At 37.1% G+C, this 24,882-nt stretch overlaps 1 protein-coding gene and 1 long non-coding RNA gene across 4 annotated transcripts; one reads left to right on the plus strand and one right to left on the minus strand.

The window, feature by feature from the left end:
- LOC134326526 (uncharacterized) lies at positions 1-24,642 on the minus strand. Its single transcript, XR_010014520.1, has 6 exons — positions 24,617-24,642; positions 24,487-24,543; positions 22,194-22,341; positions 20,551-20,641; positions 1,981-2,067; positions 1-449 (listed from the first exon to the last, which is right to left on the minus strand). It is a non-coding gene; the product is annotated as an uncharacterized LOC134326526 (long non-coding RNA).
- Positions 8,257-20,343, plus strand: LOC134326515 (uncharacterized). 3 transcript variants are annotated; one of them, XR_010014518.1, is made up of 6 exons: positions 8,257-8,445; positions 17,419-17,730; positions 17,812-18,102; positions 18,284-18,413; positions 19,038-19,108; positions 19,442-19,528. XR_010014518.1 is itself a non-coding variant. In XM_063008693.1 (6 exons), exons 1-6 carry the CDS (start codon positions 8,394-8,396, stop codon positions 19,550-19,552), a joined length of 963 nt encoding a protein of 320 aa, XP_062864763.1. In that variant the 5' UTR covers positions 8,257-8,393; the 3' UTR covers positions 19,553-20,343. The 3 variants fall into 3 exon arrangements, 2 of the variants coding, with proteins under 2 accessions (XP_062864763.1, XP_062864764.1); XM_063008693.1 differs by having other exon boundaries at positions 18,284-18,409; positions 19,442-20,343; XM_063008694.1 differs by lacking the exon at positions 19,038-19,108 and having other exon boundaries at positions 19,442-20,343.
- Positions 24,643-24,882: the final 240 nt, after the last annotated feature.

Here is a 24,882-nt window from a genome sequence, read left to right on the forward strand (position 1 = left end):
AAGTTTTAGACCAGCACAGAAGTCATTAGCTTTATTTGCTTATTAGCAACTAAAACAATAACAGGACACTAATATGTGCAGTATATAGGCTTAGCTGTCAGTCAGCACACCTATTCAAAAGATGTTAGGACGTAAGGGGTTTAGGGTCAAACCTCTGTGAAATCTATTTATACCATTACTCAAACTGAAAGTCGAGACCATTATTCCTCCTCCATCATACGTGGTGCTATTCATTCAGATGGAATCCTTCTTGTTTGTCAGCCTCCCAGATGAAGTATGGTTTACCACAGGTAAAAGTGTTTCCACTGCCACAGAGTGCAGTTGTGGGTACTTTACACCACTCCAGCTGATGCTTGACATTGACCATGATGATCTGCAGATTTTGAGAGGCTGCACAGCCACTGACAGCCATTCTGTTAAGCTTCTGATGGACAGTTCTTGTGCCAACGCTGCAGAGAGTTAACAGAGTTTGGAACTCAGTGGTGAGTATTACATGGTTAAAAACTGTAGCATCACTTAGCAGTATTATGTTAATGTCACAGAGCTCAGTCTGACCCATTCTGATGCCAGTGATTATTACAGAAGATTGTGTACACCGAACAGGCATAACATTATGACCACAGACAGGTGAAGTGAATAACACTGATTATCTCGTCATCACAGCACCTGTTAGTGGGGGGGATATATTAGGCAGCAAGAGAACATTTTAACATTTTATTTTTTATAAGTTGATGTTAGAAGCACAGAAGTTTTGGGTCAGAGCATTTTTAAAACTGCAGCTCTTGTGGGGTCAGTATCTATCAAAAGTGGTCCAAGAAAGAAACAGTGGTAAACCAGCGACAGGGTCATGGGCGGCCAAGGCTCATTGAAGCACGTGGGATGCAAAGGCTGGCCCGTGTGGTCCGATCCAACAGACGAGCTGCTGTAGCCCAAAGTTCTTGCTGGTTCTGATAGAAAGGTGTCAGAATACACAGAGCATCACAGTTACAGGGCTGTTTTGGCAGCAAAAGGGGGACCAACACAATATTAGGAAGGTGGTCATAATGTTATGCCTGACTGGTGTATATACATAATTTGGCAAAAATAATGTTGACACCCCTCCTAATTATTGCCTTTCACACATACACATACACACACACAAACACACTCACACACAATGCTAAAAGATATATGAAACCTATTATATAAAATCCTCTGTGTTCCAGCATTACAGTGACATAACCTGTCAACATGATGATGTTTAAAAAGTATCCAAGCTAACTGCGTGTATGTACATGAAACCTTTTTTTTTTTTTTAAGTAAAGGTTTCTAAAGTACAAACATGGTGGAGAAATTATAGGTTAGGCAACAAGAGTACTTTACCAAAGCTCTTAGTTAATGCCAACATACAGACTTCAATTAACCTGGAGAACTGTGAAGTTCACGAGGTAACATTACACTTCATGGCATCAGGTATCTAGACAGCCATGAACTTAGTGACTTTCAACATGAAACTGCCATCGGTTATTTTAGGAAACATCTAGGAGCAACAACAGCTTAGTCATACAGCAGTAGACTACACAATCTCACAAGCTTGTCTGTCTCTGGTTAAAACACTCACTGCCAGATGTGGGGATTTTGGAGTCTGTGTCAACACCTTAATCTCTTTGTCCTGTTCCTCGCCAGTGTTCCTAACCAATGTTAAAGGGGTCATTCCGGAATATCACTGGCATGAAAGGGTTAACATTGACTAGAGTCCGCCTACTTCCCATGTTACATCCTGCCTTAGAGATAACATCAGTTCTTATCCAAATTCTGCACATCACAACAGAATGTTTGCATCATCAGTAATACTCCGACTGTGTTTTACAGCCAAAAGTAGCCAATTAAGTGTCTCTCCTGGGAGGTGGCATAAAACAACAGAGGAACCTCAAGTAGACACAGTAAGAACATCAGATAATTATGTCATTTTATGATTAATATAAAAATATTTGATCTTACCTGTATAATAACTCCAATGTCCCCCTCTGGAGGGTGTAGAGGTTAATGCACCTGAACAGGTAAGCGGTGATGCCTGATTTTTGATGGCTGTGAAAAAGACCCCTGAGTGACAGGTCTGCTCCCATTATTATGGTTTTTAAGTCAAGACTAAAAATATCAAATCATGACATCTGTGCTCACTGACGAAGTGGGAGGAAACTGGCAAAACCAGAACACACCCTGAACAGATCAGAACACACACCTGGACTGATTTAGTATCGCCAGTTCACCTACTGCATGTTTTTGAGACGTGGTGGGAAACCAGTATATTTGTAGGAATACCACATGAACACAGAGAGACGGAGAGGTAGCTGGAGGAGAGGAACAAACCCTGGTTTGCATGGCACAAGCTACTCTGTGGCACCCACTACTTTGTGGCATCTATTTTGTACCTTTAAAGTTCGGTGCATTCAAGTGAAAATGTTTTGATGTGGAAAATATTCCCCCCTGGTCAGAAATGAACAAATCATGTTTGTACTCCCATCTGGCGAGTAGGTAGTGAGCTAGCATACATTATCGCTTCGCCAACAAACGTACTCTTTATTATAAATAAATGCTAGATGTATTTAATTGGATGATTACTGAATGTTAACTAATACAGATTATTGTAAGATTGAGATATTTTGACGGAGAGGTTTACATCACAGACATTATTGCACTGTTGTGGGTGCAGTTGAGCTTTGTGCAACAGCTGTGCCAATGTATCACAGGGCAACAGAACAGAACAGAACACACACTTGCTCTCCCACATACACCTTGAAGTAATTTAGTGTCGCCAGTCCACCTACTGCATATTTTTGAGACGTGGTGGGAAACTAGTATATCTGGAGGAATCCCACATGAACACAGAGATGAAGAGTTTGGTCTGTTCAAGTGAAAATGTTTTGATGTGGAAAATATTCCCCCCTGCTCAGAAATTAACCAATCATGTTCATGTGACACCCAACTGGTGAGTAGGTAGTGAGCTAGCATTCTTTATCACTGCACCACTAGAGTGTCAACAAACATACTCACACTAAATTATAGATAACTGCTAGATTTATTACACTGAATGATTACTGAATGGTAACTAATACAGATTATTATAAGATTGAGATATTTTGATTGAGAGGTTTGCATCACAGACATTATTGCACTGTTGTGGGTGCAGTTGAGCTTTGTGCAACAGCTGTTACGTAAATAGTTGTTTTTGCAGACACGAGTAAGCTGTCTGATAACTATAATCATCCAGCAACGTAACTACTCTTGGTCAATGAGGATTCGTTTCGAGACAGTAATTCTCTGACTTCAGTCTGCAATGGAATCATCTAGGCTCTAGTAAAACCGTATGCAAATATTAGATCTCATTTAACTCTGTAATATAAACACGCAGAAATAAAAGGAGACCTTGATAACTTAAACTATATGGCCAAAAGTATGTGCCCCATTCTATGTGCCTAAAATGATATTTTAACAACCTCTATGATAAGAAGTGTATAAAATCACTTACTTGCCATAAATTATACACTTTTAAATCTGTGACAACATTTTGGGGAGTTATTTTGCAGTTCTAGCTAAAGTAAAATCACTAGAGACATTAGGATCAGCCATGACCTCGACCCTAATGAAAACTTTTGGGATAAAGTGTCTCGTCCATTGCGAGCCAGGCCAGCTTGTCCTACATTAGTGCCTGATCTCACATATGTTCTCTGATTGCGTGGGCTGAATTCCCACAACTTGTGACAAGCCTTTTTAGCAAAGTGGAGACAGTATTTTTGTAACTGATATGCTGCCGGACATTCTAGCTTCTGAGGAGACTTTGTTCTTTAGTCTTTCAGTAATGTGAGACATGAATCAATGCTGCCTGGGGACCAAATCCATTTTCTGACCAAAGAGAATGCCTGCTTGTATCCATTATGCTCCTTTGTTGCCTGTGTGTGTGTGTTCCTGCCTCTCTGCATGTTTGTCTGTGCATCCCCTTCCTGTATATCTGTGTAACATCTGGCCACTTGTTTTGTGTTATGAGAAGCCTGAGTCAGGCTGAGTACCAAGGTTCTTTTTAAACCATGACTCTTGTCAATTATTTCTAAGGAAGACCAAACACATGATTTTAGACTGCGTCTGGGGGAATTTGTACCCATTTCATCAAAAGTGCATTAATGTGGTCTAGCGCTGACATTGGATGAGCCCTAGAAGAAAGCACCTAAAAATTACCTTTCAGATTAGTAGAAAAAAAGCCAAAAATGAATAATTCAAACAGTAAAACAGAAACCACAAGAAAAGTGGGGGTGTAAAAATCAATCGCAGAGTAATTTAAATTATACAGTGTATTGTTAAACTTCGTAACAATAAAAGGGTTTCAAAAAAAGAAGCTTTTATTGGTACCCAAACCAGGTGGTGGCAGCAATGCACAATAAACTAGTTTGCAAACCAACACAAAAACAAAAACAACACAGGATTAAAACCATATTAAATATTCAAGCTTGGTTTTTTTATCTTCATTTTTACTTAATATTTTAAACTAATAAAATTGACGGTGTTTAGTGTTTCTGCATCTCAGTGTGGATTTATAAACACAACACAGCAGCTTTATTGTGTTCATATACCTGACCACAGTTCAATTGAACCAGCATGGAAAGTTTAAAGGGTTTTACAGTGTCCAGTGATTTTTGGCTCAAATGCTACAAGAAGTGTCATTATTAAAAACACTGTATACATTGTGTACTAAATGTAAAATAAATAAATGGGTGCTTTACTTTTTGGCATGTATAAGACACTTTCATCCAAAGCAACTTTCAATTATAACCATGTGTTACACATAAGCATTTTAATTCTACATGGTCTGGGATTAAAACGTGTACCAATATGGCCGCCATGTGGCAGAAAGATCCTGCTATTAACATGTCTTAATTCCTTAAAAAATAAAAGAGGAACAGTAGAGTGATCATGTAAGTTGGCTGTAACAAAACTATCCCTGGACAATTTGAATAGGATTTTCCTTCTAGCTGCTGCAAATGCGACCTCCGCTTGTGGTCGAGGCACCGGCACAAGTGTTGGGGGGTTCACTTGCAGCGTAGTGTGCCTTTATGACTTAAGATAAGATAAAATAAGATAAGATAATCCTTTATTAGTCCCACAGTGGGGAAATTCACAACAAGAAAGGAAAAAGTAAGAAAAAACTCAAACGTGAGCATATACCTGACCAGGAGCTGTTGCAACAGGCAGCCACCTCCACGGCGCCAAGTACGTTAAGACTTGTGCACTGTACAGCTCTCTGTGAGAATCCACCGAGTGCCAACTCTCCTCACCGGTAGAGGAATCGCAATGGGGAACTGGGATTGACAAGATAATGAAGGAAGTTAGAAAATGCAGAAGTAAGACTGGCTGATAGAGGTGTCTGTTTTAGTGGTGGGCAAATCAATCCAAATATCGATGTTATCGATACCAACGTTGGTATTGGTATCGGATTGATACTTTAGTTTTACTTTTTCTCCGCTACATTCAGCAAGTTTCTCCAATTTCGGCAGAAAGTAAAGACCATGGGGTGTGTTCGAAAACCTAGGGAGCTGCCTTGCTGTCTTACTGTCTACATAGGCAGCTGCCTCAGAAGAGAGGATTCTAATAAGTCATCGACTTATAAGTCAGGTTATTCGAACGCGCTACTTAGACAGCGATTCCATCGGGTTTAGCATTTAGCATCTTGCACGCTAACGTCAATATAACACCTCCCTTCATGTAACGATAACGGTTACATTTCCTGACAAGCCCGAACTTGCAAATAAAAACACTCGGTACAAGTTTATACAAGTTAAAAATCAGTAATATTTTATTTACGTTTGAAAATAACTCCATTCGTTTCTCCACTCCGTCAGCCATGTTTATTTTTCTGTGAGAGAAGAGCACCCGATCCGCAGTGAATTCTGGGATTGCCTTGATCACTAAGGCAGCATCGGATGCTCACTCGTTTCTGAGTCAAAATAACAATGAAATATTAAGATGCCTCAGTAGTGAGGATATTAAGGCATCTAGGATTTGGAACAGCCTCCTTCTCGGGAGCGCAGCACAGGATGACGTCAAATGTGTCTATGTAGAGACAGAGCTAGCTTTTCGAACACACCCCATGTGTGTACACACTCGCTCCTCTCACATCTTACATGCTCACCTCGCTCCTCCGCTCCTGCTCTGCTGTGTTTTGTTGTGGAACTGTCACGTTGTTATGTTGTTAAAATCCTAACAGACATCAGTACATTGGTAGCCATTGGAAGATTTAAGTTTGGAATACTTTGCTTTGCAGATACAGAAATTATTTCAATTTTATGGAAATAATAGTGTAAATTACACGTACGTAAAGTACAAACGCACCTTGCACACCCTACGCAAATAAATTGGAGCATGTGCAGTGAGGCTTTTATTTGTATTTGGGTGAATGAGAGCTCTTTTCATTTTACTTTGTGCTTATAAATGTAAACACAATAGCATCGATTTTTTTATTTTACATTAACAAGGACACATGTATTCGGTCACTATTAAATATGTAAAAATTTATTCACCCAGCAAACACAACTATGTGGTATATATGAGTTATGAGTTAGCTGCTTTGTGGTTATAGGTCATGATGGTAACATTGTGAGAAAGTACAGCAGAAAGAATTTATTTACAACCCTGCTGAGAGCAGCTACTTACAAAAAATTTATGTATTACAATAATACACTTAAAGGTCATGAAAATTCATTCAGATTTAGCAATTTAATGATGCATCTACCTTAATTATTATGTTTGTTTATTAGGATTTTAACGTCATGTTTTACACTTTGGTTACAATCATGACAGGAACGGTAGTTACTCATTACACAAGTTTATATCGAACACAGTCATGGACAATTCAGTGTCTCCAATTCACCTCACTTGCACGTCTTTGGACAGTGGGAGGAAACCGGAGCTCCCGGAGGAAACCCACACAGACACGGGGAGAACATGCAAACCACACACAGAATGGACCTGGACCGCTCCATCTGGGGATCGAACCCGGACCTTCTTGCTGTGAGGCGACAGTGCTACCCACTTAGCCACCGTGCCACCCACGCATCGGTATCAGTATTGATATTGGCGATACTGGCCCTGTATTTACTGGGTATTGGATCGATTCCAAATTTTGCAGTATCGCACACCACTAGTCTGTTTAATTCTGTGTGTACGTTTAGTGTATTTAGTTACGACCCTGTAAAGAAGAGTCTGTTCCTGTTAGAGAGCTGTTGTAGTGATTTCTGTGTGAGTTTTGTGTTGATGATGTTGTCCTAATGATAAGGTCTGCAGACAGACGCCACTCTGTTTAATGTTTAGGCCGAGCCCTGGTTTAATGAGCTCTCTAGGGTGGTCGTCATGACTCCTCATTACAGTCTTCCTGTTTAATCACGTGATTTACTGGCTCTGTTTTTAACGTCTGACCACATGAAGCCCTTTAAAATCACACTTAAGAGTTAAAGTTTACACACATTTGTAAGGCGTGTGTGTCATCTTGTCATATAAAATAACTGAAATGCTTCCATCTATGTAACAACAGTTTAAGCGAGCGGTTTTGGAATAGCATGTCCAACAAGCTTAGGGTTAGGTGTCCACATTCTTTTTGGTCATATAATATACATGTCACATTAACATGTACACCGACAAGGCATAACATTATGACCACTGACAGGTGAAGTGAATAACACTGATTATCTCTTCATCACGGCACCTGTTAGTGGGGGGGGGGGGGGGGGGGGGGCCCAGCAAGTAAACGTTTTATCCTCAAAGTGATGGTCAGAGCATCTCCAAAACTGCAGCTCTTGTGGGGTGTGTCCCGGTCTGCAGTGGTCAGTATCTATCAAAAGTGCTCCAAGGAAGGAACAGTGGTAAACCAGCGACAGGGTCATGGGCAGCCAAGTCTCACTGATGCACATGGGGAGCGAAGGCCGGCCCGTGTGGTCCGATCCAACAGACGAGCTCCTGTAGCTCAAACTGCTGAAGAAGTTCATGCTGGTTCTGATAGAAAGGTGTCAGAATACACAGAGCATCACAGTTTGTTGTGTATGGGGCAGCAAGAGGGGGACCAACACAATATTAGAAAGGTGGTCATAATGTTTTGCCTAATTGGTGTATATAAACATGTGAGTGACATGAGAGGAGGGATTAGGCAAAACATTCAGGAGTATAAGTTGGCTTTATATTTTCAGAGAACTCAGAGCTGCAAGCAGAGTTCTTTAGCCTAGCAATGAACAGATGAATTTGCATTGTGTGTGTGTGTGTGAGTGTGTAAAACACTCTGAGACCAATCGGCTCTCTGCTTTGAAACAGGGGGGGGGAGAAAAAAAAACAGTAGAGATGCGACGCTTTTGTTTTACTCGGTGAACTAAATAAAAATGAGGACATGGTTTCATCAGCAATGGATTCTGGTTTTCTTGTGTTTAACAGGTAAGCTTTTCTCACATGACTTGTTTTATACAGTGTTTATAGTTTATTACATGTTACATCATGTGTTATTTATTCATCTCTATTAAATCTGCTGAACTGATGTGAGTGATCAGTCAGTGAAACAGATCCTGTAAATGCTTCTTTAAATACTTTATAATCAACTCATTCTGATTCACTACCACATAATTAGATGTAAAAAAAACAGAATAAAGTTAAATAAAAAACAAAATATGAGCAAAACAGTTAACTGTTTGAATCTCTTTATAAAAAAGGATGCATTTACATTAGCCTGAATTTACTGAATAAAATGAAGTATCTTTTATATTATATGGTTACAGCAGAGCAGTTGAAGAAGCTTCTGGTTTTTAGGGGATTTTTTGTCTTTGTGTATTTGTGTTTGACTTTTAAATTACATGCAAATGTCACCAGGAGAAGCCAAGGGAACATGATCAAGGTAACAAAACACGCTGCGCTTTATAATGTTTGCTTCTGAAACCTGTTTCTATGTTTTATGTTCTTCAAACAAAGGAACACATGGTAACAATTTACCAACAGTTTTACAACCGGAGACAAAGAAAACCATTTTCTCTCTTCTCTGTTCAAACATATATTGTGAACTGTAAAATAAAAATGTCAAGTAACAAAGTAATAAAGTAACACACACCAGACAGGATGTCAATCCACTGCAGGGCCTTCACCAAAATAATAAAGAAAAAAATAAACTAAGAGTCAAAGGTTATTTACTCAAAATGCGACATGTTCTGACCCCGGGATATTAAGCCTTACATTAAACATAAAGCAAATATGAATTTGCTGTAGATTAAAAAATTTATTTTATTTTAATTGCAATACGATGTTTATGAATAACTATTCTACTATTCTAAAACTTTTATTAAACTACAGTACTTTCATTTTCCAAAATCCAAATATGACCCATGATTCATCCTCTTAATGGAAAAATATTCATAATAAAATCCCCCTGGTTTGTTTTGAAAATAAATAAAACCATGCTGGCAAAATATGTTGTACTGACTGAGCTCAGCATGTCTGACCTCACATGTTAGTTTTGCTCTGAAGCTACACTGATAATAACAGGTATAAATCTAATCTCCAGTTTAATACCAACATATTTAATAGATTATAGTTTGGAGTCTTCATAACATTTCCTGTGAATCCTGTAGTTGAGCTGATGATAATTACTAGTTTACCTAATCATGATGATGTGAAATGACCTTGAGAAAATATTTTATGTTTTTATATAAATAAAGGCGGGCGGTAAATACACATTGTGGTTTCTATTGTAAGTTAAAGCCTTTCACTTTACCTTTAAAACTCCAAAATATTTATCTTTTACATCATAAACATCAGTGAATCTCAAACTTTATATCAATCTACTAAAAATAGGAAAGCTCGGTCCTAAACACAACCTTGTGTGAACGTGTGGTAAAAAGGTGCCCAGTACGTCAAATGTTTTACTTACTCACTGTCTAATTTTACCACCAATCTATCCTGGTCAGAACTGCGGAAGAGACTAGAAAGATCACCAGTCCATCACAGGGTAGACACACACACACACTCGGGGCCATTTTAGTACCTCCATTTAACCTGACTGCAGGTCTTTTTACCCACACAAAAACCCACACAGACACAGGGAGAACATGCAAACTCTACACAGAAAGGATCCTCAGGCCCAGACAAATACTGATTAAAATGAATTTTTGGATTCTTGTTTGAATGTAGGAAACGTACACAAAAACAGCACAGTGACCTTAATAAAATGATAAAACCTTATTGTTTGAGGGCAAAGGTAACAACAACAACTAGTAGAGCTGTATATAATGGTCTACAATCCGTGTTATATAAGTTTAAAATAGTAATAGTTACACACATTTACACCGACTAGGCATAACATTATGACCACTGACAGGTGAAGTGAATAACACTGATTATCTCTTCATCACGGCACCGTTTTGTTAGTGGGGGGGGGGGGGGGGGGGGGTATATTAGGCAGCAGGTGAACATTTTATCCCCAAAGCTGATGTTAGAAGCAGGAAAAATGGGCGAGTATGATGATTTGAGTGAGTTTTTGAGAATTGTGATGCTAGACGACTGGGTCAGAGCATCTCCAAAACTGCAGCTCTTGTGGGATGTGTCTGCAGTGGTTAGTATCTATTAAAAGTTATCCAAGGAAGTAACAGTGGTAAACCGGCGGACAGGGTCATGGGCGGCCAAGGCTCATCAATGCACGTGGGGAGCGAAGGCTGACCCGTGTGGTCCGATCCAACAGATAAGCTACTGTAGCTCAAACTGCTGAAGAAGTTCATGCTGGTTCTGATAGAAAGGTGTCAGACTCCATGCCTCGATGGGTCAGGGCTGCAAAAGGGGAACCAACACAATATTAGGTAGGTGGTGATAATATTATGCCTGATCGGTGTGTTGTGCTGGATAAATTACCAAATGACTTAAAGCATCCCCAGTTATGTACATGCTGGCGTTTTTAGGTACAGAATAATTTATAAAATAAAAATTATTTATAAGAAGCAGGTAAACAACATGAACAGGATGCTGTTGTGTAATTTGGAATGTTCCCAGGTCTTGTGTTGACACTTCACTCATCCTTAAACACACAACCTTAACTACACATTCTGGATATAGAAAATATAACAAGAGCAAATAAATGGGGTTACAACTGTACTCTATCAACCCCATCTACCACCGAAACAAGCAAAAGCACAGAACACATATAGAACACATATAGAACACATATAGAACATGATTGAAAAAAAATTTAATAGCAAAACCAGAGTGCAGCTTTCTCCTGTCGAGTGTGTTCGAGAGAGAGAGGCTGGATTAAACTGGTTCAGTACAGTGGTCACACTGTGCCATTAGCACTTTGTTTTGTCCACTTAAGACTTTATAATGAATGTGTATAATCCTACACAGTGGCTATTTTGCTCTGAAGCTTTAGAAGCATTAACTTTAAAGACTGAGACTGTTTTCGCCTTCCTATTAAAGGCATTGAGACATTAACATTAGTTGTGGCTTAGTGGTTAAGATACTGGACTAGTGATCCAAGGGTTGCTGGTTCAAGCCCCACCACTGCCAGGTTGCCACTGTTGGGCCCTTTAGCAAGGCCCTTGACAGCGTCTGATAAATGCTGAAAATGTAAATGTAAACATTATACCCACTTGCCTAAGTGGCTGTAAAAACAGTTCTGGCTTGTGGAGACATGGACTCCTCAAGACCTTCTAGGGTGTCCTGTGGTATCAGGTACCTGGACATTACCAGCAGGTCATTAAACTTCTGTATGTTTTTAAAGTAGGTCGTCCTACAGTGCATCCTTGTGTCACTTCCTCAGCATGTAAAAGACATGTACGCACTATAACCACTCTGTAACTACGTAACCTTGTAAACAGAAGGGTTTGATGCACTGTGTGTTGTGACGGTCACTCCATCACCAGGATTAAAATGCAAATCTGTAATTTGAGCCCCAGTAGCTCTTCTGTCAGTTCGTGCCAGATGCCATAGTGATTATTGTTCCCTGGCATCAACGGTTCTTGGCCTCCCAGCACCGTCAGCATTTTTTGCTTGCCCCTTACTTGACCACTATCCTATGTCCACCCATCACTGTTTTGGAGATACTTTGATCTAGTCGTCTGGCCATGATGATTTGATCCTTATCAGTTACTTAGATCTTTATGCTGCATATATCAGCTACATTCAACACATGAACTATGTGGAAGTACTTACCAGAGTCCTACACTCACATGCACTGTTGTTATCAAATACATGTTCTTTATAACCTCTTAATGCAATTTATTGAGTTTTTTGTGTTCACCTGACTAACTACACCTGTTACTTACTAGCTTTGTGACCTAGCAAATGAATTTATGATTTGTTCACACTTCCTTACTAACCCAATTCCCAAAAAGTTGGGACAGTATGTAAAATGTACTTTTTTGGCATTTAGCAGATGCTTTTATCCAAAGCAGGGGTGTCAAACTCCCGGCCCGCGGGCCAGATTCGAGAGCTTAAACAACTGTATGATTGTTGTGATGGAGTCGTTACAGAGACGCACTTATAATTTAATGGGTAGTCATGGCAACTAACTTTGACCTTCGCTGAGAAGCCATGTGACTTTTACGGCAAAAGAACGCGGGTAGTAATGTAAACAATAATAATAAATATAAATAATTATCTCGTAATATAATACAGAAGCATCGTCTGTAAGTCGTGGCGTTTATATTCTCAGTTGTTAGTAAATGTTTAGTGAGTATATCACAGCGTTTTAGTTACAAATTTACCGTAATTAAATACAATCGTTACCGTTACTATAGCAATTAGTATCTTTACACAAAATGCTAACTTTTTAGCGCTATTTTACGTTTGGTTAAATCTCATATTGTACCAGATGTAACACTTGACTACAGCTGTGTGCTTTTACTGTATTAAGTTCTTTATTGTTTTTATTGTTTGTATTTTTACTTCATTCTGGTGCACACAGTGTATCACACAGCTGGGGAGCAAATAAAGCGACTGTATTCTGAGGAGAGCTGTCTGTCTGTCTGTCTGTCTGTCTAGCTGAGAAAGGGGGATAAACTATTAGTGAGGGCAGAACAATTGTCTTAAAATACACTGTAAAATCCTAAACAAACTGCATCTCTCACAATGCAGGCTGATTTTGTGACCTGCAAAGTGACGCATCCCGCCAGTAGATGATGTTACACATATTTACACATGATCCTAAAATGTACAAGATGATGAGTAAGAAAATTAAGCATATGGAGGAAATCTAATGAAAGTGAAAACAAGTTTGTGCTTCAGGAACAGAAACCGGTGCGTCTCTTGTGTTATGAGGCCGTGTCTGTGGTAAAGTAGAACAATATAAATGCAGAATTCAGCCTCCAAGAAAAACAGCAGACTGCAATCACAGCAGGATACGTTACAATCGGCCCTTTGAGGGCCACAATAATGCTGATGTGGCCCTCGGTGAAAATGAGTTTGACACCCCTGATGCAAAGCGACATACATTATACAGTCAAAGCAATTCAGTGTTAAGGGCCATGCTCAAGGGCCCAATAGTGACAACCTGGCAGTGGTGGAGTTTGAACCTGCAACCTTTTAATTACTAGTCCAGTACCTTAACCGCTAGGCTACAACTGCTACAAAATGCAATTGAAAATGGCAAACAATGATTTATACTCTGTGTTTTACAGGTATTTCATTAAGAACTGCTCTTTTTATTTACATTCTTCCTACTGTGCTAGCTTTAGTTTAATTTTTAATGAAGTTTCAAATAGTGGAGATGAAATACTCTCTGAATTCACCGTATTCGGTCTCTAAACATGCATGTTGTAAAATGGACAGTTGAGTAAAAGCTTCTGTTGCACTGTGCGTGAGTGAGCACTATGGTTTTTGCTCTAGAGGAAACCAAGTAGGAGAGCAGACATGGGGGCTTTTGACCAGTAAACCACTCCGGAAGTACAAAACGGCTGCAGAAGTTATTGTTCTGCATGCAGAGGCATTGTGATCATGTAAGGAAGCACAGATGCTATTTTCCAGTGGTCAGAGTGATCTGAACTGAAACAGAACAGTGTTAAGCAATTAGGAACACGGTTAATATATTTTATTTATTTAAAAATGGTTATATTTTATGGTTTCAGACATTAGAGCAATACAAACACATGACGTTATACAGGGGGTGGACAGAATATGTGAAGCTAATGAGGTGTAAGTGAAGGCTCGCATGGCCTGAGCGGCAACTTAATAGAAAGTCAGAACATTTTACAGTATTTTAAAATCACACACACTGACATTTTAAGGTATTTACAATTTCACCAATGTTCTATTATTTTCTATTTGAACTAGATTTCAGGCAACATTACTAATATGCTCAAAACACTTGGAGAAGAGACATTTAAAAGTATGTGCCCCCTTCTGTGATTCCCTCTGTTGTTGTTTTTAATATATCTTCATACAAAATGCAATAAGACGAGGAAAACACAAGCTAACATAAAACAGCTTTTACATAACTATCTCTTTTTTTTTATAATAACACATAAGTGTTATTAAGTATTTGCCCCCTAAACTCAATTAATGTTTGTCTCACATTTGGCAGCAACATCTGCAGCCATCCACACAAAAAGCATTTACTGTCACTCCTGGTTATGCTGATTAAGTCATTCAGGCTCTAAAAATATCCAAGCATTTCCAGACCATTACGCAACCCTCATCATATGTGACTGCTGGTATGATGTTCTTATTGTGGTATGCAGTGTTAGCTTTACATCAGCTGTAAAGGGGAATTAAGTCTTCCAGACATTACCACATTTGACTCATCAGCACATTATACATTATTGGTTAACATCAAGACAAATCTGAGACAAGGCTTTATGTTACACTTTTGTTAGCACAGGTTCTTGCACTGGCTCCCCATGGATATCATGTTGTGCCCACTCTGCTTCTAGAAGTGAAATCCTGAATGCTTGAATATGTGGTGAACAGGACCTGCAGTTCATTAGTTGTCATTCATGTGCTCTTGGCAGAATTCTGGTAGACTGACTACATCTGGGATAATTTACCACTGTTATTAAGTTTCTAAAAGCATTTCATCTTAATTTGTTAATTCTAAAAAATACATCATTTTTTTACATTAAGTCTTATTTAAATAATGAAGTTTGGTTTAGTTAAATAATACATTTAAAAATCTTTTGAAAAACATTTAAAAAACAATTCTGACTAGTTGCTATGGGTAAACTCTAACTAAAATAAAGGTGGTTTACAAGAGCTTAAAAACAGATGGTATCAGCCAATTACATTCAATTACATTTTGTTTTATAAAGGATTTTAAGTTTTAACTGCTGTCTATCACAGACAGGTTACAGCGTATGAAGGGTTTGGTAATTAGCTTAGGTGGAAAATTAGGTTTGTTTGAAGTAGCTGAAAAACCCAGATTTGTTGACATTCAGTTTTAAAAAAGACTGGGGAATTCTGTACAGCATTGTGGTGTAGATGATGATGATACTGGGGTTTTTCCAAAACAAATTTATAGTAGAAGCAAAATAAATAAGGAACCTGTGACTGGGCAGGCACAACGCTCTCCCAATAACTTTCCTCCGGGTGAATTTGTTCCTTTCCATCTCCAAAAAATATGCAGAAAGTAGATTGTCTGTTCATATTTACCACTTAGTGTGCCTGTGTGAGTTTCAGGGCGTATTTTTGTGTAGCGTCTAGTGTTTTGGGGTGGCACCAGATCCACCACGACCATGAACAAGACGAAAGAGTTACGGTAAATAAATGTATGAATGAATGTTGCAAGGGTCTGAAAGCTGGGCAACTAATATTAAAAATAGACAATTAGCACATAGAAACAAGGAACATGCTAAAAGCTCACTGACAAGATATAGACACCACTTTACAGGGTTGTTATAAAAAGATATTATTACAAAAAAATAACCAGGAGCTATGATCCAGTCTCAACAAAAACATTAATGTAACACTCTCAGATGCTGTTGTAACATGTACAGGATGTGGCTTCGCATCATTGTGCTAAAATAAATATAAGTCTCTGAAAAGACATTAATGTTGCAGGTGTTGATTTTGCTCTCACAGATGTGCAAGTTGTTTATGACCAGGACAATTAAACATCCTCATACCATGACAAACCCTGACCTTTAAAACTTTCTACTGTAACAATCTGGATGTTTTTTTTTCTTTTCCGGCACAGAGAACAAGTTACCTTTTATTTCCACAATCAATCTAAGAGGTGGAATCATCAGACCACAATGTGCATTTTCACAGCTCATTTTTTCCATTTCAGGTAATATTGACCCAAGAAGAGTCAGCAGGAAAAATGGGTGTGGGGGGTGTAATTCTATATAAATGCACACGGTTTTGAAATGGGACGTCCAACAAGCTCGAGGTCAGGTGTCCACATACTTCTGTCAGTATAGTGCACCTAAAAACCTTGTAGCTGCTTGATGAGAAAGAGTTTTTAAAAATAGCAGGTCTCGACACGTCCGTGCTAATAAACCACTAAATAAAATATGTAATATCTTGGCTAAAATGTTTAATGTTCAAAACCTGGTCCAACCTAATTTACACATCACTAATCAGTCTCAACTCTGCTGGATTTCCCCCTACATTTTTAACTTAAGTACATAAATTCACTTTCACTCATACACACAAATAAGAAAAAGTCCCAAACTGTTTACAAAACACCCTACAATTCACTAGAACTTGTCTGTAATGTACAGCATTCAGGTTCCTTTTTTCTCTAAGTCACATATTGTTATTCCTCCAAAACCAAACTGTAAAACTGTCTCAGTAACAGCTAAATGTATTGTTTTCCTGTTTATCCACTAAAGCCTGACTTCCCTCCTCATTACTCCATGTGTGTATATAAAACACACATATGTACATTATATTTTATTTAAGTTAGCAGTAGGTGTAGTTTAAATAGCTTAATCCATAAAATAGGCATCTACATTGTGTGTGAGAGTGATTTTGCTTCTGATTAGTTAATTCCAGGCTTCCAGAATTTGCCTCAGGAAGCTTCTGGGGTGTGGACAGATAGATAAATAGATAGATAGGTAGGTAAGTAGACCAAAATATAATAATAATAATAGAATAATAGAAAGTGGCTGTGCATTGTGGAAGTTCGATGAACATATATTATTAAATGTGCCATAATGTTAAAGGGTCATTTAAGAAAAGTACTTAAAAAAAGTAGATCTTTGTCATAGATCATACAATCCCTGTGTCCTCTGTTTGACTTTGTCCTTTGATATACAATTGCAATATTTACTTCATAGCTTTAAACTAAACGTCTTGTCAATAAGTCTATAAAAACCTAAAAAAAAATAATCTAATAAAAATATGCTTTGGTAAAGCTGCAACTGTAAATGTTGTTTCTATAAATGTGCTTTATTGGTGATTCCTCAGGTGGGTCACATTTGTTGTTTTTCCTTTCAGAGATCTTCAGCTTTATAGGAGGATCCACCACTTCAGGTCAGAAGGTGTTTGGCATTGTAGGCGAGTCTTTTACATTCAAGACTGGGGTACTTGAATCTGGCTCTATTAATTATGGAACTGATAATATTGGAATAGTGTTAAATAAACTGAGTGCTACAGACCAGGATGAGAGGTTTAAGAATCATCTCCACTGGGACAGTCAGACTGGATTCTTTACTCTCACTGATCTGAGAATAAATGATTCAGGGATTTACACAGTGCAGAGCATCAAAGGAGAGATTAGAAAACAAGAGTATCCGCTGGAGATTTACGGTAAGTTTGTACTCATAAAAAAAATTATATAACTCTCTCAGAATGGAATTAAAACTTTGTTAACATGATTATTTTATGCAGAGAGAGTATCGGCTCCTCTGGTGAGAAATACATCCTTCAGTTCATCAGAGAATGAAGTGTGTACGTTATTGTGCTCAGTAAAGAATGTGAGGGGACTGAAGCTTTACTGGTATAAAAACAATGTCCTGTTCAATGAAACCAGTAACTCCAGTTCTCTTATACTGGATCTTCCTCTGGAAATAAAGAAGACTGACAACCATGTTATCTGTGTGGCTTCCAACCCGGTCAGGAACCGCTCAACCACAGTCGACATTACAGAGTTCTGCCCTTATAACAAAGAGAGAACATATTGTGAGTGGACTTTTTGATTTACAATTAGCTGGTCATAGACACCTAAATCCTAGCAATAAAATATCATTGGCTGTGTGCATTTGTTTTTGTAAAGTTTGTGCTTTGTACTATTGTTACTAGTATTTGTTAAAAATTGGAATTAAGCTGATTGATTAATTTTATTTTGCATATTAATCACCAGCTGAAGGTACAAAACTAAGTGTGTGGATCATTCCTGTGTGTGCTGTGCTGTTTACTGTGGTGATACTAATAATGGCTGTGTGTCTCAAGAAAAGGCAGCAAAATCTCACCAGTCAACGTACAGAAGGCAGGTATTTATCCTCCTCATTTTTAAATACAGCTAAACCTTTGGCTGAATTCTACTATATGCTTTCAATCTGGTGACAAGAGTTTGGGAAGGCCCTTTTAATTTCCAGCATGATTATGGCTTACAGCTTGTTACAGCTTAAGTGGGTGCCACAAAACAGCATGGCTCCTAAGGACCAGGGTTTGAAGTCAGAACACTGTCTGTAAGGAGTTTCACATGTTCTCCTCATGTGCACATAAGTTTCCCCAGAGTACTTTTATTTCACTCAAGTAACATGCGGAAGGTGTACTGGTTACTTTAAATTGCCCAAAAGGGGTGAGTGAGTGAATTGACGAGCACCCAAAAACACTACAGGGCAGAAAGACACCCTGACAAGTACCCTGTTCAGGGTGTCTTTCTGCCCTGTAGTGTTTTTGGGTGACCTGGCCAGGATAAAGTTATTAGTAAAACAAAACAATCCCTTATTTATTGTTTCATTGTCTGCCTGACCAGTTTATGGTCAGACAATATCTGGGGTAGATACACTCTGTATTCATTATAACAGTAAGACAGTTGTATGTGTGTAATATTCAGTATTATTCAGTGTCTGTCAGTCTCATTGGTTGGTTTGCTTTGTTTATGTTTGCAGACTTCTCTGCAACTGAAGGACCCACCGATGAAGTACATTATTCTGAGATAACTCATAAAAAACATTCACAGGTCAGTAACATCTGATGGACTGACAGACAGTGAAAGACTTTACAGTGCAGAAACACCACAAGATCAGTTCCTCACACGACACTCTGGTTTCACATGTACAACATGTGATTTACACGCTGTGGTCTGTGTGAAAGCAATGCTAGTTCTAACTCTCACGCCTTATAGCACTGTCTTTGAAACTAAGATGAAAGTCAGCGTTTGTATTACAGTCCACAGCCATGATAGGAAAGTCCCTACTGAAGTGCTACAGTATCCAGTAACAGTATCATCTTTATTCTCAGATAAATGCACTTATTGCTTCTCTCTCTCTCTCTCTCTCTCTCTGATAAACAGGCGAATATACGAGAATGTTCTGCAGCTGAGGAAACGCACCAGCTAACAACTATTTATGACAAAATTCGACCACGAGATTATGTAAACTCCACTGATGTTGCAACAGCGTAGACACGAACAGGAAAGTGGAACTTTGTAAATGTTAATAGTAACACAAAAACCTAAAACATTTCAAGAAAATTGCTTTTTATTGCACTGTTTTATATAAACTGTTCGTCTTTACATGCATGAAGACATCAGTATATAACTAAGTTATTTTAATACATTTGTGTTTGTGTGTATTTATAAAATACAAAGTCCTTAATTTCAATAATCCCCGATATGAAGTCAGTTAATTATTTGAATAATTAAATGTATCACACCCAGCAACAGCGACTAATGTTTGATATGATGGAATTTATCCATTTCTTTTGAAGTTTTGCAGTTTATTGCTGAAGGAAAAATATGCAAATTCTCACTTTGCTTACAGACTAAAAAATGCTCTAAACCATTTCAGTTGGTTTTATTTTCCAAGTTTTTTTTTTTTTTTTCTAATGTGGTTAAATGGGCGCTACTACTGTAAACACACCTGTATGCAAAGTACCATTTATAACCAACCCTGAGTGCAGCTGCTCCTTTGTCTATCTGGTATCTGATATGTGAGAACAGAGGGTTCAATAAACGGCTGCTGTTATAGTTCAGTTCCTCTATAGAGATGAAATAGACAGGTGTGTACTGAACAGGTGACACTAAAGATATAAATTAAATATGAACGAGGTCTATTACTGTCCACATAGTAATAATCCGGCACGTCACATGTTTTCTGCTCAAGACCAACATTTCCCCACTCTTTTCTATTTTATATTAACATACGAACGCTTTACATGAATGATTTTATTATTTAATAACGTTATTTATAAACTCTTTAAAACTGATGTTAGTTCTGAACTGCAGAGCTTTGCTTTTTTTACTTAATTTAAATAAAATTAGGTTTTTAATTGGGTAAATCAGGCAAATTGTGACTTCTAATGGTTTTTATTCACTAAATAACCCATAATTAACTGAAAATGATTATTTAAATAAGTGAATGTGGGGTCTCAGAAAAATGCTTTCCTATTGAGTAACTTTACCTTGCTTCAAACTTCTGGTCAGGTTTATAGTCAGCACAGAAAGAAATTCGTCTCGGATAAGGCACCAATCTTTTGCAGGGCTTCACACATCCTCAGAAAAATTAAAAACAAAAAAAAACATAAATGTTAAAAAGAGGGACCATGTAGTGTTATAGTTTGTTTGTTTGTTTATTAGGATTATAACGTCATGTTTTACACTTTGGTTACATTCATGACAGGAACGGTAGTTACTCATTACACAAGGTTAATCAGTTTACAAGGGTATATAGAACACAGTCATGGACAATTTAGTGTCTCCAATTCACCTCACTTGAAACTGCAGCATCTGGAGGAAACCCACTCGGACACAGGGAGAACATGCAAACTCCACACAGAAAGTAGTTTTATAGTTACTCATCATGCATGTATAAAGCAAAGGAAGTACTTAATTGTTTATAATTATACATTTTCACTGATTAATTGTGTTTCCATATGTGGAATTTGTGTGACACTATGACATCACTGGTTCACGTTCCTCTGGTTTTATTTTGTAATGAACGTACACAGTGATTTCTGGTATTAGAACCAATTATTTATTTATTATTATTATTATTATTATTATTATTATTATTATTATTATTATTATTATTATTATTATTATTATTATTATTATTATTATTATTATTATTATTATTATTATTATTATTATTATTATTATTATTATTATTATTATTATTATTATTATTATTATTATTATTATTATTATTTATTATTATTATTATTATTATTTATTATTATTATTATTATTATTATTAACCTTTATTTAACCAGGGAATGCACATTGACATTAAAAAAATTCTCCATTCTCCAATATCACCATTCTCTTTTATGAGTGAGCCCTGGCCAAGACAGCAGCATATAACACAAAAATGACACAATCAGCAACATAAGGAGGATATATGCACATGTGTACGTTTAACAAGAACAAGCATATGTATAAAAATGTTTGACTTTTACTTTAAATTCAGTCAAAGAAATAAGCTGCTTCAATTTAAAATGTTTCTGTAAATCATTCCATACAAAAGGTGCACTGTATTGAACAGTATTGTAAACTTGCTCTTTGCTCTATTCCTGAATTACTGCACTTCCTTTAATTACTATTCATATATTTTAATCATTATATTACTTCTAATTAATATTGAGGACTTTGTAAAGCATTCTGAAGTACAACGTTATTTTTATCAAATCAAATGATTCAGAGCTTCCTTTATCTGAGTATGTAGCAGACACAGCGTGTGCAATTTAAGTACAAACATGCTTTATTCTACAATCTAATAGTCCTGTCACACTCACAACTACTACTAACGGTAATTATACACAAGCTAATTAAGATTATTGACTCACAATCTCACATTTGAATGCATTGACAAACACCAGGCGTGTTATAAAATACATTTTATTTAATATAATCTGCTCCTCTCTACCATCAGATTTTAATCTTAACATTTAGTTGCTGCCCTTAAATGATCTATAATTTGTTACATTATTTTGTTAAGGCTGTTTAATTGTTGTGGTTCATATAAAACATTTTTTAACTTTGTGTGCACTTTAGAAATTAAATTTTATACAATTATTGCTTGAGTAGTTTATTTATTCACACTCACTTTCACCAAGGGGCAATAACAATTAAATCACGTCAATACAGGAAAAACACCCACAGTGCAGCTCAAGAACCTAAATCATTCATCTTCAGTAAATGCTTTTACTGGTCCAGAGGATCTGCAGTGTATTCTGGGAACACTTGGCACCGGGCTAGAATACAGTAAAGGGCATTATACACTCACTTATTCACATCAAGGAGCAATTTAGAGTACATTGGGTTGGGGAGGGCATAACCAGAGCGGTAGAGAGAACAGAGACACTCCCATAGGGAACTGTTGGAGCGCAGCTTCCGGGTTGTGGAGCTCTGTATAGTTCCAAACATCCCATAGAGCCCCATTCATTTCCACCACTTATCAAGCATTTTTAGCTGTTTGTTGCTTTGTTTTAAAAAAAATTATGAATTTGATGTCATTAATATACTTAATACTGTTATTGTTTAGCATTTGCTCAGCACTAAATGTTACATGTTTATCTTAATTAATAGGTATAACTGAATTTAGCTTAGTCAGTTTAGCTTAATTAATGACACACGAGTCTTTTCACCTAAAATGAGTTGATTAATCAAGAGTCTTGTTACAGAAATGATCATAAAACATTAGAACCACAATAACTCATTATACTTTTACTTTCATACTTAAGTACATTTGAAGGTAAATTTAGTTTAGTACTTTAGTGGAGGTAAAGAGTATTTTTACTTTTACTGGAGTAATATGTTACCCTGGATATCTCTACTTTAACTCAACTACATGGTTTGTGCACCTTGTCCACCACTTACATTAGACAAAATGAACTAGTGCATATTCATAATGAATTCATTCATGTATTACATGTAGGAATCATTTATTAATCACTCATGAAATAAGAGATGAATGAATGCTTTTTCATGTACCTTAAAGGTACGGTAGTGTGTTTATCAATCTGTTCATTCAGTGCAGGTAAACCTTATGAATCCAGCACATGACTGAGTGACATGAGACATATCTTTATACCCTAGACTTTGAGAATGGACTTTAAATGATGTTTCCTGTCTTATTGTTTATTAGAGGAAGCTGCACTGTTTGGATAATTTATGTCTGTTTTTAGTTCACCCATGGATGTATTTGGGTTGTTTTTCTTGTTTTATATGTATTTTATGTGTTTTATTTCTTTTAATTAGACCATATCTTATTGATCTTATTGATTGTGAAGCACTTTGTAGCATTGCCTTAAAAAAGTGCTATATAAATAAAGGTTTACTTACTTACTTACTATGAGTGTTTAGCCAAAATGATTATTATTATGAATCCTCAGGAAAGTGAAGGGAGATTAGTTTATGTAAAAAAACAAAACATAAAAAAACTTTAATCTCTGTACTGTATATTGTCTCTACTACTTAATGATATGGCATTATGTAATGTATGTTAATATAATGTACTGTGTGTTAACAAGAACGACCTATTAACAAGTCATTATAAACATCAATCTTACACTTTATATACCAAATTGACATTAAAGCAGATGCAGTAAATGTAAACGCAGTTCAAAATACCCAGAAATTGTACAAATGTTTATTATTTGCCGTTTAATATTTCATTTACTGCTGCCGGTCCCATATGAGAACATGACAGCGCCGGGTTTGTTTGGAACTATTGGAGGGTTACATGAACCACGTGACCGCGTAGCGGCGAGATCAAGGAGTGTCGCAACTCTCTCTATCTACGGCTCTGGGCATACCATACAGTTAAATAATACTGACAGCCTCTGCTGCCATCTAGTGCCTCGGTACAGTAGCACTGGTGGGCCCCTGAACAAGGCCCTTTATCCTAACATGAATTATTTTATTACTTAGATTGTATTTAGTAACAAGTGTAAGTCGCTTTGAATAAAAGCATTGGCTAAAGGGCATAAATGTTTATTTTTTTCATCTTTATTATTATTATTTGTCATTTTTATAAGTGCAATTTATTATGGGCTAATAAAAATGAGATTACATTTCATTTAGCTGATTATAAATCTTTAAATATCCAACTGTAAAAATTCTTGTTTGACCCACAAAGCAACGTGGGTCCAAGGTTGAATCCTACCCCTTGGTCAGTTATTATTTTCTTGGTCAGTTCCCCTTAAAAAAAACATTCAGGTGTATCGGCAATTAAAAACCAGTGGCGTAACTACAGGGGGGGCAGATGCACGTATTATGCATGTAATGGCAAGACAAACAGAAAATATATAGTAAACACTGATATATATGGAATAAAACAAAACACTGTGATCTGATATTACTTTGTTTAGCTTGACTAAAGTTGAAATAAAACCTACTTTTCTCATAAACACTTCTGAATTACCGTGAATCCTCATTTGCTTTCTCTCTTGCCTCTGGAAACATACATAGTTTTTATTATTATTATTATTGTTTATTTAGCCAATATTGTTCTTTCGCATCACTCACTAACGGTCGTCAGCTTCTGTCGTCCGTTACACCTGAAATTCAAATCCAAACAATCTACCGCGAGGACCAATATATGGACTGAACCATTTTTAGAAGGGGAGACACTAGTTATACATTAATAAATTGTAACCCAAATACATTAAATATGAGCTTTTCTGAGTATTTTTTATTATAAACACATTGTTTCAACGCTGCACGATCTCACTTTGTTTTGTTTGTATTCGGTTATTGCATACGCTTTATACGACTCCCCTTCCAAAGCTATT

This window comes from Trichomycterus rosablanca, chromosome 14, assembly GCF_030014385.1.
Source record: "Trichomycterus rosablanca isolate fTriRos1 chromosome 14, fTriRos1.hap1, whole genome shotgun sequence".
NCBI lineage: Eukaryota > Metazoa > Chordata > Actinopteri > Siluriformes > Trichomycteridae > Trichomycterus > Trichomycterus rosablanca.